The 16,468-nt window shown below is 44.1% G+C and overlaps 1 protein-coding gene and 1 long non-coding RNA gene across 2 annotated transcripts in view; one reads left to right on the top strand and one right to left on the bottom strand.

Moving 5' to 3' along the window:
• Positions 1-4,321: 4,321 nt before the first annotated feature.
• LOC141095801 (scinderin-like) overlaps positions 4,322-16,468 on the bottom strand; it is a 49,972-nt gene continuing 37,825 nt past the window's right edge. Inside the window, exons 9-16 of the mRNA XM_073582123.1 lie at positions 15,674-15,795; positions 14,685-14,775; positions 10,742-10,912; positions 9,682-9,859; positions 9,276-9,397; positions 7,822-7,899; positions 7,074-7,134; positions 4,322-4,741 (exon numbers count right to left, since the gene is read on the bottom strand). Coding sequence (XP_073438224.1) covers positions 4,608-4,741; positions 7,074-7,134; positions 7,822-7,899; positions 9,276-9,397; positions 9,682-9,859; positions 10,742-10,912; positions 14,685-14,775; positions 15,674-15,795 — 957 coding nt within the window. The 3' untranslated portion in view covers positions 4,322-4,607. The remainder of the gene's footprint in view (positions 4,742-7,073; positions 7,135-7,821; positions 7,900-9,275; positions 9,398-9,681; positions 9,860-10,741; positions 10,913-14,684; positions 14,776-15,673; positions 15,796-16,468) is intronic.
• The window catches only part of LOC141095802 (uncharacterized), a 61,588-nt gene continuing 52,942 nt past the window's right edge, over positions 7,823-16,468 (top strand). Inside the window, exon 1 of the long non-coding RNA XR_012233475.1 lies at positions 7,823-7,961. This is a non-coding gene — a long non-coding RNA (uncharacterized lncRNA). The remainder of the gene's footprint in view (positions 7,962-16,468) is intronic.

Genomic DNA, 16,468 nt, shown 5'->3' with positions numbered 1-16,468 from the left:
ACGTCCGCTGGTTTATCCTAAAGTCACAAAGAGGAGGCGCTTATAACAAGGGGCTGGACCATGCAGGGACCAGAATAAAGCACGGGTGGGTGTGGTTTGGGGCGGGGCTTAACAGGATACAACTGTCAGGAGATAATGAATTAGCAACAATGTATCTCTATTGTATAAATATGACAGATGAAGACACAGCGGAATTCTGTTGCCATGGTGATTTCTATACCGCCTGGTTTGTACTGTAAACATTACTGACTTCTCTAATGTCTATGTCCTTCAAAAGAGCTTTCAGAGATCTACAGGGCAACAATTCTAATAGAGGGTTCATCATAAGAACTATGCAATATTTTTGTATATTGTAAAATTAGGCTACAAACAGGGCAGACGCGAGGAACCTTTATAATACGACCCTGGATGCCATGATGGCCATCAGCGACCTGCAATCATGTTGTGGGGGGAGTCTTTGGCTTTCAGAAGAGACACCTTCTTCTATTTCCAAACTCTTAAATGATGGACAGCGTCATCTAAGAGGCTAAACTGCTACTATTGGAGCCATCTCCGACTGCGGCAGGTAGACAGGGGTGTCAGCTGTATAACACCGTCAGCACCAGAATGTCGGCTTTCTGACATATGAATGACAGATGCTGCAAACTGTAGAGTGCACCCCCTAATTAGCTGTGCGCCACAGCTCTTACCCAAAGGCGCTTGTGCCGTTTCTTTGCCGTTAACCCTTTAATACCATACCTTAAAAACCCTAGAAGATGTATGGAATCTTTTTTACACATTGATTATTCTACCTGTGGCCAAGATGTCGTACAGTCAAATTTATAGAAAAAGGCCCCGGAGTGGCTGCAGCGGTGCGCCGTGCAGCCCCGCGCATGTTACAGGCAGTGTGTAAACTGCAGACCATTGTAGAATGTTTCCTGTGTATCGCAAGCATAAAGTTCCCCACCACCATTAATATGTCCAAGGATTCAGTCAGACCTGATGTAGAAGATCCCCCTCGTATCCCCCCATATTATACAATCCCATACAGTGCTTGATTCTAAACTCCATAAAACTGGGACAAAACTGAATAATTGATGAAGCTGCATGCTTGTGATGATTCACGATGAACTGTGCAAAAATAATAATAATCGTAACGGAGAAAATGATACACTAAACAGTGAGAGTCTGTAAAGCGCTGTGGAATATGTTGGCGCTATAGAAATAAAATTATTATTATTTTATTAATTATTATTATTATTATGTTCGCACAGTGCAAGCGAGACGTTGTTTCTTTTTCTGTTCTTTAAAAAAATTGTGACAAAAGCGAAGTCTTGTTACAGCGATTTAAGAAACTGCAGCAAAAAACAGCAGCGTGAGAACATGTAGTAAAGATGTCTGCACACAGGTCGTATCCGCTGAGACATTTCCGCAGAGGTCTGCAGACAAGCTGCTGATTTACCCCACATTTCAGCCTGTGCAGTGCTGAGCATGTGTCCCATGTGCACGTGCTCTAAGGCTGCCTTCACAAAGAGTTTGTATTCATTTTATTCAGTTTTTACAAAGGGACTTTTTTTTTTGTAGCATTTGTTTTATTAGTACATGTTTCTGCCAGGAGATGGACACACTGCCCACGTTCCCCCTTGAAGATGCGTCTATTGTTATGATGTGCAATGTGTATTGTGACACGAGTTATTGCTGGCGGCATAATAGTTCGACAGATGGTAGGGAGAGTTAGGGTTAATATTTGGGACTAGCCCGTAGTGGGAGGGGCTAAAGTGCAGGGACAGAGACAGTTTAATGTTAGGAAGTTAGATAGGGCCCAGCGTGCAACAGAAGCAGACCTAAGGTCTGATAAGTCAGAAGAGCCACGTGACGTGGGTGGAGTGTAGAACGAAGCAGTAGATAGCGTGACCCTGAGTAGAGAGAGCGAAAATGGCCGAAGGACAGAGTGAGGCGCTGGATACGGGCCACAAAAAGCGCATTTCTTGTAGCGGGTCTCACATTTTCCTATTTACTTTTAGCTGGAGTCCGGGAAATTTCTCAAAATTCTCAACTGCAACACTGGAAGACCCGGAACAAGAAGACAACCGGACCGGGGACTGTGATAGAGGGGACGTTATGGGGAGAGTCGACGAGAGGGGAGTATCATAATTCACTGGGTTTTTTTTTGGGGGGGTGTTCTTAACACCTCCTTGACCCCGAGAATTTAACCAAATAATGGCTGGCTGGGGGACATTTTGTGGATTAGCGAAAGTCCTCAAAGCTTCGGATTCATTAAAATCAACATTTTTTGGGAAATTTGTAGCAAAATTAATTATTGTAGAATCCATTTGCTCATCTTTACTTCGAGCTCATATTCAGCTTTAGCCAAAAAAATAAACCTCCTTCAAAAATGCTGCAAAAAATGAATTTTGAGAAAAAAAAACATCTTGCGTCAATGACATGCGGAAAATGAGGATTTCGAATAGCTTGTTTATTATCAGCACTATTGGCGGTATTATTAGTATAATAATAGTATTATTTTTTAGCTGAAAAAAAACCCATTATATACCCTAAAAAGCCATTAACAGACATGTTCATCGCCGGTGGGTTTGGATGAGCAATGACCAGGATTTTTTTTTTTTGCTGAAAAATTGTGCAGCCAATTAATACAGGAATAGCCGCCCTCATGTGTGCGCATCGTTTCATCCTCATGCACATGTGGAAATGTGTTAACGAAACTTCAAGGGACTCGAACTAAATCTGCCCGGTCCATCCGTATGGGCCCGATTCCCGATTCCTAGTTTTCCAAGGGTTGTACAATAATCGGGATGTTTGTGTTGTTCATCCAAATCTTCCTGATTCATGAGTATAAACACCAAAACTGCAGTGAAGACTGACACTTAATAGCGCATGATACATAACATTGCAGATTTCTATGTAGTGATGGTAATAGCGATTTTAGCACGTTGACTTAACTTTGCGAATATTTTTTTTTATGTACTGTCCCTTTAAATATAATGGTTAATAATTAACCGCAAGTATTGACTAAAGGAGGAAATATGTAGACCATAAATACTAAATAACACATGTTTCCCGAGGTCTCCTATTTTTTTTTTCCCTCTTTTATAAATGGAAGACATTTGCTTTGGATAACATGCCGGCGGCGGAGGAGGGGGGGCACTACAATGGTTAATAATTCATTGTGCCGGGGGGGGGGGGGCGGAGGAGCATTTATGACATAATGACCGGGGTGCAGAACGCGTTACTGTGTGCATAGCGTGACATCGCAAATCCACACACCCTCCTCGCTATCACCGTATGGCGCCTTTATCTTCAGTGTGTAACGTCCCCTTATACATCGCCGTCAACCGTGTCCTTGCTGGATGCTCAGCATCGAGGGATCGCACTTCTGTATCTGATGGAGGGGTCTGGGCTTGGTGATGAGATTTTGACCCCCGGCCTCCCCCCAACATCAGGGTCTGACCTCATAAATGATCTTCTGGATGAAGAGGCAAAAATCCCCACAAACGCCTCTAAAATTTTGTAGAAATCCTTCCCAGAAGAGCGGAGCCTTTATATCTGCAGAGGAGCGACTCCATATTAATGTGTATGGATGTAGGATGGGAGACAGTGAAGCCCCCGGATGAGGATGTGGGGGGCTAAAAACAGCATGATGTGGGGACCTGATTTCAGCCATGTGTCACTTATTGAGCTGATTACTACAGTTTTATCTGCTGCATCCTATAAAACACCGCCCACACACCTCTGATTGGCAGCTTTCTGTGCATACTGTGCATAGGCAAAAAGAGGCCAATCAGTGGTAGGGGCAGGGTTAGACCAGCTGGCAGCAGGTTTACTAGTCCTCTATCGATAAAACAGTGATTTTATCCTGTATAACCCCACTCACATCACTGATTGGCAGCATTCTGTGTACACACTGTGCATAGGAAGAAAGATACCAATCAGTCCTCGAGCAATAATCTCCTGCTGATGTTACAATGATTTTTATGAAAACTATAGCAAGCAGCCCAGTAAGTGACACATCGCTGATATCAGGGTCTCAGCCCCAACACTATGCTGCTCGCAGATTAGATGTCAGAAACCTGGTGACAGATTCTCTCTAATGCCTCAATGTTGGGGTGTGCGCTGTATAGAAATGGGGGGGGGGTTCATGAAAATGTCTGAATGATTGTGAATTTTATAAGATAAAAAAACGCCACTTTAATCCTTGTGATACAAGAACGTACGAGAATAAGGTGAAGGAGTAGAGGTCACCGTCCATACCGTGGATCACAGACGACCATGCAGCATGGTCGAACCCCACCATTAAAGGAAAAAAAATTCTGTCCCCCACGGATCCATTACATTCTTCTTTCTTTTATTATTAGTCGAAATCAAAAACTTTGATACATTTGTGAGACGCTGATAAGTTGTTGTTTTTGTTTTTTGTTAGACTGCAAGGTCCAAATGGACAATGTAATCCCAGCGAGCAGACGAGACGAGGCTGGCCAGTTACACGAGGCCAATACTCGCTGGCATCACCAGGAGGAATGAGCCCGACGCTCCACGGAGGATCCCGACCTTCACAAGATCTTGATGGATGAGGTATATGATTTGTCCAAAACGTCCAGGTAATTTGTCCTTTACTGTTGCCATTTTTGGGAATCCCAAGCCAAAAACCAGCCGGTGAACGTAGGCGGCTCGTGTCCTTGCTTGACGACGGTGATGGGGATGGTTTTGTCTCTTCCTGATGGATCACTCTCCAGATAACGTTTGGCTGTAACCAAAGATACGTCAGTCAGGTGAATCAAGAAAAAAAGATCACAAAACAAGTGAGGCACAGGGACGTAACGATCGCGGTCGCAGAGAGCAAGCCGGCCCGTGTGGGAGGGCCCGCCGACACCAGCGCCTACTCCAGCTGGACGTGCATTGGAGGACACACATCCAGATGAGGCAGAGCAGAGACCCGCCGACTCCCTATGCTGCAATACCCGCCACCGGCCAATCAGCTGACGACGGCGTGCTAGCGGCATATGCCATTGACATCATGCTGCCGGCTACAGAAGAGGACACCGCGCGGCGAGGGAGCAGAGGAACAGAAGATTAATCTTTTTTTATGCTTTGGTAGACAGATATACATTATACCAGGATGGGGCGTAGGATGGGGGTCATTATACAAAAATATTATTCAAAATGGGGGTCATTATACTAGGAAGGGGCCTAGGATGGGGGTCATTATACCAGGATGAGTGTCATTATACCAAAATAACTAGAGTCTCCTGGTCCCTGGTGCAAAATTTGGATCTTGGTCCCCACCTCCATGTTGGTCAGATGTAAGGGCCTTTATAGTGTTCTATATCCTATAAATACATACAGTACATGTTATAGTGGCCCCTTCCTGTAATAATGTCCCCCATTCTGGTATAATGACCCCCATCCTGGACCTCATTCTGGTGTAATGACCTCCATCCTGGTATAATGACCCCCATCCTTGACCTCATTCTGGTATGATGACACCCATCCTGGTATAATGACTCCCATCCTGGATCCCATTCTGGCATAATGACGCTCATCCTGGACCCCATTCTGGTATGATGACCCCGATCTGTTATAATGACCCCCATCCTGGATCCCATTCTGGTATATTGACCCCCATCCTGGACCCCATTCTGGTATAATGACCTCCATCCTGGAGCCCATTCTGGTATATTGACCCCCATCCTGGACCCCATTCTGGCATAATGACCCCCATCCTGGACCCCATTCTGGTATATTGACCCCCATCCTGGACCTCATTCTGGTATGATGACACACATCCTGGTATAATGACCCCCATCCTGGATCCCATTCTGGCATAATGACCCCCATCCTGGACCCCATTCTGGTATGATAACCCCGATCTGTTATAATGACCCCCATCCTGGATCCCATTCTAGTATAATGACCTCTATCCTGGAGCCCATTCTGGCATAATGACCCCATTCTGGAGCCCATTCTGGTATGATGACCCCCATTCTGGTGTAATGACTACCATCCTGGAGCCCATTCTGGTATGATGACCCCCATTCTGGTGCAATGACCCCCATTCTGGTATGATGACCCCCATTCTGGTATAATGACCCCCATCCTGGAGCCCATTCTGGTATGATGACCCCCATCATGTAGCCCATACTGGTATGATGACCCCCATTCTGGTGCAATGACCCCCATTCTGGTATGATGACCCCCATTCTGGTATAATGACCCCCATCCTGGACCCCATTCTGGTATAATGACCCCCATCCTGGAGCCATTCTGGTATGATGACCCCCATTCTGGTATAATGACCCCCATCCTGGAGCCCATTTGGGTATGATGACCCCCATTCTGGAGCCCATTCTGGTATGATGACCCCCATTCTGGCGTAATGACCCCCATCCTGGAGCCCTCTCTGGTATAATGACCTGCATCCTGACTGTGAGTGTTAAACTGTCCATTAAAGAAGTTCTTCACTTGGGACAGTCTATACTTAATAGATGGTTCACTAAATATAATCTGATCGATGAGTGTTCCCCAAGTGATTGGCTGTAATCCATGAGCCACTTAGTGTTTGTTTTCTCAGCAGTGCCTCAACAGGAGGAAATCGGCATTACACCGTATCCATTCTTATCTGTTGGTGTCTGTGTCACACAAGACAGGACAGGTCCTTCAGAGAAGCTCAGGCCAAAAAATGAGGACAGGATCCCCCATATTACTTGCTGAAGAGAGTATATGGAAGGGGGATTTCTAAACTCTATAACCCATGTAGTTTTTCATAATCGCCTTCCTGTTTAAAATAATGTCACTTTCTATCGTTGACGTGTCCAACATAAAACAAAATCTGCACAATTATTAAGAATCTATTGGCCAAGGCAGAAATGGTATGTATGGACCTCAAAGTGGAGCAACATGAAACTGGTGGGTTGTCCCATCTATGTCCTGACAGGTCAGGGGTCTCCGACCCGCAGATCTCTCAGCACTTGGGAAATTACTGGCTCCTACAATTAAAGAGCTTGTCCCGTCAGGGATCACTATAATCATGGGGGAAATGGAGGTGGTAACGAAGGAACCTACAAGAGAGACGGACTCACCTGCCACCTGCGATTCCTTCTTCTCTTCATCGTTGGAATCAATCCCAATCCACAAAAATATCTAGAAGAAATGACCAAAAACGATGTTTAGAAGATAATCAGGACTGAGGAGGGTGATTCTGATGAGTGGAGAGGAGTTAGAGGAGGTCCGTGAGGTTGGACCAGGGATGGACTGGATCCCCATAAGATCCTCCAGATGGGCCCATGCAAAGGTGGGAGCTGCGACTGACCCTGAGGGGCCCAGACACCAATATTATAAGTGGCGCTTCCTGCAGTAATGGGGGACTCTGTTATAGATTTTGTATTTTTGATTGAACCTTACTTAAAGGTCACAGAATCCCATCGCCAATACTGGGAATCATCATTGCAACAATGTCTTTGGAAATGTTTGAGAATGGAGTGTTCACAGGAATCCCAGGCCCCCAGACCTGCGTCATCAATATCATCAGAATGGACAATCCCTTTAAGCCCTGGTCCATAAGGAGTTAAAGGGTATGTCCTTCATTCTTTTGTTGGGTCCGGAGCTCTGTGCAGATAAATGATACAATACGCAGAGTCTGTACCGTGGAGCTCGGAGAAGTTAGATATTATATAGCTTTGGTTTTCGGCGTCCTCCGCTCACTGGATGCGGTATAATTCTGTATGAGATTAGCCCCCTCTAGTGGCGGCTGCAGGTAGCTGTGCGTCACTGGGAAGTACTTTAGTGCTACGCCCCCTAGTGGTCAGAAGTTATTCCAGCATTTCTTACCTGTTCCCAGGTGTCCAGCATCATGACGTCATCCTCGGCCAGGTCTTCTTGTGTAAACTCGCCGGGAACTTCTTCAACCTACCAGGCGCCGTGGAGGAGATAGGAGATTGCAGGGTTATTATAGACATTGCCAGAAAACAGTGAGTACAGGCGCGCTCCTGAAATTCTCTGCGCAACAAGTAATGCATACTGTATGGGAATATCAGTTGCAAGACCCCAAACTATGTACCTGAACATCTTCATCCCCTATAGGGTGGCTTTTTTAAGTTAAAAATTTGCACCGAAATTTTGATACAATTTGGAGGCGTCGTGTTAGGGTATGTACACATGTTGCGGATTTGTTTCGGATCCACAAGTGATTTACAGTACAATGATGACCCATGGGAAAAAAAATTTGCTGTGCACATGCTGCGGAAAATTCCGTACGGAATCCGCAGCGATTCACTTTCCGCAGCATGTCAATTCTTTGTGCGGATTCCGCAGCGGTTTTACACCCATTCCATTATAGGAATCCGCAGGTGTAAGAACGCAGGGGAAATCCGCAATAAATCCGCAGGAAATCCACATAAAAAACGCATGGATTCTGCAAAGAGATGCAGAAAATTCTGCACAGCAATCCGCAACGTGTGCACATACCCTTAGGGCTCGTTCTGCTGTCGTCAGTTTTTCGTGTGCATTTTTTGTGCCTATTCTCATCTAGGGTGCGGTTCACATGCGTGTGTATTTTTTGGGACTGAGTGTTCCTTGCAAAATAATGAAGACTTGTCCGATTTTGTTCCACGTCTTGGATTAATCTGGCCAATGCAGTCGTGTGCTGTCTTATTTTTTATGGACTGCTTGAGGTTTTTCCAGCTTCTATCAATCAGTTTTTTTGTATTTCATCCAAGAAAGATAGAAGAAACTCGACAAACGCTGAAAATCTGATCAGAAACACAATGATGAATCTCAGGCAGTTTTTTTTTTTTTCCATGTTAACCCTTGCCTTATCACGCTCTTCCCCTTTAAACCGAACTCCATTGCTGAGTAAAGTGGAAACCCGTGAATTAAACACCATAAACAAGTCCAAAACTTGCGCCAACACTTTATGCATTCAGCCACAACGTCTATACACATTCATAATAGTAAATCTGCCCCCTTTGTGTTCCGGTTTCTCCCCATAGATCTCTGCTATTTGTCAGTGATTGGCAGCAGTGGTGAACCCGCCTATAGACCGGTCCTGATCACAGCTGCTACATTTGTATCCAGTCTATGGAATCCTGTGATGTCAGATTGTGACAATGTATCACAGCTGGTAAAATGTATCCGAGTGCAGCTCAGTCATTGATATGTGATACATGGGAGATCGGGGTCCTGGCTCTGGATAAGACATAGGGGTCTCACATGTAGGACCCCTCCTATCATGTCATACTTAGGGATACTTAATTAATGAAAGCTATGAAGATTCGGATTATTACCAGAAACCTCCCGGTTCTGTTGGAGCATCCGTACAGTTTGGGTGGATGATCTTCCAGTTGGGTTTCTAGGAGAGGAGACGTCTGATATTCCTTCTTCCCGCCCAGAGTTGTCCAGAAAGTGTCTGATGAAAGAACCACGTTCTTGGATTATAATCTGTATAAATAGTGTTACATTGTGTCTTACTGACCGTGCGGCTACCAGGAGACAGTGAACTCGTTTCCTCCCAGGAGCCGCCAGCTTCCGGTCGAGGGGACGTGGACAGAGCAGCCACAGTCAGCACTTGTTATACTGTACACCACACTGTGACCGGCGGCTGTACGCGCCGCGCTCCAGGACTGTGATTGACAGCCGGGTCTGCAGCGCGAGAATGACCACAGAACGTCCGTCTGCTGATTGATCTCGTACCTGGCTCTTTGCCTTCTTCCACTTTTGTTCCTTTCCACTTCATAGTCGTCACCAGATATTCCGCACCTTTGATTTCCTCCACATTTGCTCCTTTCCCAATCCACATAATGGCCGTGTCACTTTGGAATTTCAGCACAAAAGCATCGTTGGCGTTGAGCGATCGGGCGTCAGCGTCAACCTGCACATACACAAGGGCTCACTTATTCCGGAGTCTGATCTGTGAAATCAAAGGGGTTGCCCAAGTTTAGAAAAACATAGTTGCCTTTTAGCTAAAAACAGCGCCACCTCATCTACAGGTGGGGTATGGTACTGCAACTTGGCATCAATAACTTCAGTGTAGCTGAGCTACAATACCAAGCGCAACCTGAAAACAAGACTGGTGCTGTTTCTGGAAGAAGAAAGTCGGATGTTTTTCAAATCCTGGACAACTCCTTTAGATTAAAAAAAAAAAATGAGTTCACATAAATGAAATGGCTGAAAAAAAAGTTTATCACCTGTGCCCCATAACAATATCATCCACAAAGCCCCTATTATAGTGAACGCCCCAGTAATGCAAGAGCAGGCCACAGTTCCCATAACAGTGCCAGCCCCTGTGCCCCACCAAAGTGATACCAACAGTGTTATCCTAAATGTTATAATAGATGACCATAGTGCCCCCGTAACAGTGCAGTTCCCAATACGCCCTTTACAAGTGCCGGCTGTTGTGCCGCAATAATAGTATCCTCAGAACTGAGTTGTCTGCATTACACAGCCGTCTACAATATCTTCATACCATGAAATATGTGCCATATCCACCGCAGAGGTTAATGTCCCCACAATAGTGTAAGTCTCTGCACCCCCATAAGTGTCAGCCAAGATTTGCTAACCCAATGGGTTTTAGTCCCCCATACTCTCATGACATTGCAGCCGTAACAATGCCACTTACAACAGGATCTAGGGTGACAATAATTGCCACCATATCGGTTGTCACCGGACTTTCCTAGAAATGGCTGAAAATAAATTTTTGACCTATGGAGGCATTTCCAAAATGTGACGCTCCCGTATTTGTTGCCTCCCTTACCTCATTTATCCTCGTGATCGATCCTATGTTCTTTCTGACTTGGAAGAGCCGGATGGCGCGCGGAGGAGCCTGGCCGCTCTTCCTGGACGTGCCGTCCTTGAAGACGATCAGCGGCTTGTCTTTGAATATGGCCAGAAGATGTGGAGGCTCCTTCCCCTGAGAGACGCGAGTCTACAAAAACAAAAAATGAGAAACTTCTACTATTATCCCCACCTACCATGGGCTACGGGCCGTCCTGGGGTCTTCTACTAATGTGACGCTGGAGGAGCTCGTACCAATATTTTATCATTTTCCAGGTCACAGTGATGGCTACTGATGGGTTCATCGCCTTAATCCAGGCTTTCTTAACACCTATCAGCTTTAATAATGACGCTTTTCGATATGTCCCTAATAAGATGTCCAGAAAAAAACTAAATTGGTGACCCTGAGCGTAGAAGTCGTAGTGCTACAATGTTACTTCTCTAGTAGGATTTTTAGTAGTATATTTTAATAACAGTCGTATTTTTAGCATTCGTACGCTGGTTTAGTTGTATATTTAGCAGCGATAGCAGTAGTATATCATATTATAAGTAGTAGTAGTATAATATTTTAGAAGTTTGAAATGTCTAATGTTAGTAGTAAAACCAAAGAAATGAGGCGGAACACAAGTTTAGCATAGAAGCAAAGTGTAGGACCGTGTTCACACTGCGGCCGTTTAACAGATAGAAACAAAGTGAGCGTATACCCTGCAGTAAGGAAATAGCAACCGACACTAGATGGTGGCCCGATTCTAACGCCTCGGGTATTCTAGAATATGGCCAGCGGGAGACCGACGTTCTAAAGATGGTCCAGGACGATCGGCGATCTCACAGCGGGGGGCCTGGTCGCTGCTGCGTGTCACACTGAGGCTAAGTACCCACGTTGCAGAAATGCTGCGGAAATTTCCACAACTCCCGCCGCGGGAAAAACGCATGTGAATTCGCATGCGTTTTTCATGTACGGAATTCAAGCTCGTTCCAAGCTTGGAATGTGATTGGCAGGTTGGTCACACACAAGCATAGTGTTTGACAATTGTGATCAACTTTTTACTATTGATGCTGCCGATGTGGCATCAATAATAACAGAATATTAAAAAAAATTAAAAAAAAAAAGTTATTCTCACCTTCCGACGGCCCCCGATCTCCTCTCCACACTCCCAGCATCTTCCGGTCCCAGTAATGCTTAGCACGAAGGACCGGAGATGTCGTCACTCTCACGAGAGCGCAATATCATCAGCGGTGTTTCGCGCAAAGCATTACTGGGACCGGAAGATGCCGGGCGCGTGGTGAGAGGAGGGAAAGAGGCCGGGGGCCATTGGAAGGTGAGTATATCACTATTTTTTATTTTAATTCTATTTTTTACAGGTTTATGGTACCCAGGGCCTGGAGGAGAATCTCCCCTCCTCTAGACCCTGGGTACCGGCTAGTACCGGTCATCTCCCGGCTGTGTCGCCGCTGACCTCCGTGTGGCAGGAGATGACCTGCGGCAACCGTCGGGAGATCAGCAGCTAGCGCCGCAGATCTCCCAACGGTGGCGTGCGTCATTCAAATTCCGCGCTAATTCGCGGCCAGACTGCGCCTGTCGCTGATTGGTCGCACCAGGCCGGGTGCGACCAATCAGTGACGCGGGATTTCCGTTACAAACAGACAGAATTAGACGATTATATAGTGAATAGGGGACATAGTATAAACTGGTATTGATTTAAAAAAAAAAAAAAAAAAAAAGCATAAAATCCATCCCATCATGACAAGGTGTAGCCAAAATCATGATGATCCTGTCCACTGGTATTAAAACATTATCTTGTATCAGACGACCTCGATGTAGACGGGGACAGAGCACGGACGGGGTCCGATTGGTCAGACCATGGGAAGCTATGTAAATGAAATGCCTAGCTCAAAAAGGAGCCACGAAGTACAAAAAAACGACAGCAATACCAAAAAATCAAGTCTAAGGCGTAATGTTTCTCCTTAAAGAGAGCGACATACCGGCTCTGGCATGCCAAGGTAAGGAGGCTTTTTCGCCGTGCAATGCCACTCCAACTTGCGATTCGATTAATGAAAGTGGCCAAAAAATGCACAGCATCATTCTACGCTAATCAGAAGGCTGTGTGGGTCAGAAAAGGCTTGCATGACTACTGGAATGGACGCTGCCTCTCTATAATGCCTTATAGCTGTCACAGCACATGGGACAATGCAGCCAAATCAGGTGGGACTGAAAGAGCCTGTGTAAAAGCTGAGGCAGTGAATGCAGCAGCCATTTTGTGATGAATCTGGAGAGTGAGACGACGTCACAGCTCCAAGCTCAGTAAAGAGATGGGAGTCAAAAACATTACCCATAGTGTGTGACAACACAACCGTGAAAAACAGCTGCCATCTGCTTCTCCATAGACCGATATGTGAGAGTCACTTGGACGTTACTAATGATCTGGTTACATTAATTTGTATAGCAGTTTGTTTGCCGATCTGCAGTCATTAAATTGCCTTTTTATGCAGGCGGACCGCACTTCTGAAGTGCATGTAAATTATTCCGTGCACATAGGATGCCATTGTTCTCGGCAGCACGAGTCCTGTTTACACCTGACAATGCGCTGCCGAGAACTATGACTTCTAAGCCAGCTTTAAAAATCATTTCAAGCATTTTACTTGCTCATACTGTTAATTTTGCAGTGGAAGCAGGCTGTCAATATCCGGAAATAATTTTTCCTAGGAATGCTCGTTCACAATAATTTTGAATTGTAAATATATAATTTAGGCTGTAGTTGCACTGAAAAGTGCTGGATACAGTCCTAGGTGTCCTCAGAGTGTTACACGCATGTGTTCAGGGCAAATGGGGCCTTGTGATTCACGGAACATGGAGTCACTGAGAATTTTTTTAATATTTTAATTCTTATTCATTTTTTTTAGAAATAGTTGTAAATTGTTTACATAGTTTTATCTAAATGTTTTTTTTTTTCCCTTTTATAAAAAGCTTTATTTGATCAATGACGACAATAATTTCAATGTGTCCGGTGTGAAGATAATAACAATAGGAGATATTTAATTACATGTGTCCGGCTTTGTGCTGTAGAACCGTCCGGACACAAGTGTAATGTGCGGCAGTCCCCCTCCTGTAGCTGTCGCTCGCCTGTCACCGACAGCTGCTCATTCACCTCCATAGACACCATGTTATCAATGGTCGGCAGAAGGGGAAGACCCCTAGTGACCGTCACTATAAAGATCTGCGGGGACCGTGCAGCGGTATACGGCTGTGCTGTCTCTAGGTATATAGGAGTGAGGGTCGTGTAATGTGACCGCTCCTAGCGGAGGAAAAGTCAGTCCTATGTAAGTTTCATATTTATATCCCGGAGGCTGAAAGCTTCTCTCCCAGGACTCATTAATGTATGACTGTACGCAAACAACCACCCCTCCCCCACCATTATCATCACTAGGTGGCTCTATTATCATCTGTCTATTATCTATATATCTGTCTATTATCTATCTATTTATCTATCTTTCTATTATCTGTCTATTATCTATCATCTATCTATCATCTATCTATCTTTCTATTATCTGTTTATTATCTATCTTTCTATTATCTATCTATCATCTATCTATAATGTATCTATTTATCTATCTATTATCTGTCTATCATCTATCTATCATCTATATGTCTATTATCTATCTATTTATCTATCTATTTATCTGTCTATCATCTATCTATTATCTATCTATCTTTCTATCTATCTGTCTATTATCTGTCTATGATCTATTATCTATCTTTCTATTGTGATGAAAACGAGCAGAAGATTGGAAGAGGATTATTAATAATTCATCCTGATGTTATGACATGTCAGAGATAAAGCGAGTGGATGATATAAGGGCAAAAACAGGAATGTAATAGGTGAAACGCCGCGCTGATATAACCCCGGTATCAGTACTGTACTGACGTGAGTGGCTCCGGCCTTGATGGAGCGATCCAGCTGCACCGTGAGGAAGGCGGACGCCATGATCTCATCCTTTGTCGAATGATTCCCCTGCCTGAAAGGAACAAACGGATCAAATCTATCACAAAGAGGAAATCCATTAATCTGGAATCCAATGGTTTGGAAAATCTTCTTCATATGTAATGTGGCCCTGTGCCAGATAATCAAGAAATAGCCCGATAATCCAGCAGATTGAGGAGACCAGTCCGGCAGCTCATTGGGGTGAGGAGCGTCCTTGGTCATCAGGTCGTCGTCATCGCGACACAAGGACTGCGGTAGTTAATGGAGTTGTCCGGTCTATAATGCCCATTGTCAATACCGTGTTGGGTTGTATGGGGTCACTAGTGGGGGGTCCTCTGGGCAGGCTCCAGATCTCTTATGTAAAGAGCGTCCCTCACTCTGGAGGACCCGTCCTATAAATGTGCATAGGCACGGTGTAGTAAAACATTTCACCTGTAGGGGCGCTGTAGGGAAATTAATGACCATTTACCAGACTTTACCGTAGATTATAAATAATTGCTGAGGATCTCAGTGGAAGAATACTGTGTGAACAGCCATAAAAACATATCTAAAAAACGTGAACCCCATGTTTGAAAATTTGATACTAACTAAATTATCACAATTTTGCTATAAAAAAAATAATATAAATAAATACCATTGTAATTATTAGATATGTATATTTCAAATCAGCAGATAATATTGAGATCAGCAGCTCTACACAACTTATAGGTCACCTGTGACCGGCAGAGTACAGCCTCAACCTGAGCAGACCTATCTAGTGATGACTCACATTCCCTATACAGTAGCAGCCCGGAAGAATGCCGCCCTCTACTGGCCACATCACTAAAGTGATACTAGTTTGTAGGCTTAAAAAAAAGGTTTATTCTTTTTTTCAAAATTATTATTTTTTTTTTTTTAGGGATATCAACAATTAAGGAACATTAATCACTCACCAGGTATAGATCACTGTTCCCTTAGCACAAGTGTATAAAATGATGTAACAATCCCCACCATAGAATTGCCCAAATGTCTTCGGGTCTATAGGAACTCGTCCGCAGGATTCCACTCGCCAAATCTTAGAGAAGAATAAAAACATCAATCACAATAATAATCATGGAAAAAACGTCTATAGGATCCAGTGTTAAAACTGATTCGATTTTCTTGATTTTCACACATAGGGGGCAGTATTATAGTAGTTATATTCCTGTACATAGGGAGCAGTATTATAGTAGTTATATTCTTGTACATACTGTAGGAGCAGTATTATAGTAGTTATATTCTTGTGCATAGGGGCAGTATTATAGTAGTTATATTCTTGTACATAGGGGCAGTATTATAGTAGTTATATTCCTGTACATAGGGAGCAGTATTATAGTAGTTATATTCTTGTACATAGGGGCAGTATTATAGTAGTTATATTCTTGTACATAGGGGCAGTATTATAGTAGTTATATTCCTGTACATAGGGAGCAGTATTATAGTAGTTATATTCTTGTACATACTGTAGGAGCAGTATTATAGTAGTTATATTCTTGTGCATAGGGGCAGTATTATAGTAGTTATGTTCTTGCACATAGGAGCAGTATTATAGTAGTTATATTCTTGTACATACTGTAGGAGCAGTATTATAGTAGTTATATTCTTGTGCATAGGGGCAGTATTATAGTAGTTATGTTCTTGTGCATAGGGGCAGTATTATAGTAGTTATATTCTTGTACATAGGAGCAGTATTATAGTAGTTATATTCT

The sequence above is a fragment of the Dendrobates tinctorius genome, unplaced genomic scaffold (assembly GCF_039654945.1).
Source record: "Dendrobates tinctorius isolate UK_male_01 unplaced genomic scaffold, ASM3965494v1 ptg000070l, whole genome shotgun sequence".
Lineage (NCBI taxonomy): Eukaryota > Metazoa > Chordata > Amphibia > Anura > Dendrobatidae > Dendrobates > Dendrobates tinctorius.
Note: the sequence above shows the minus strand (reverse complement) of the source record. Positions and strands in the feature narration are given on the sequence as shown.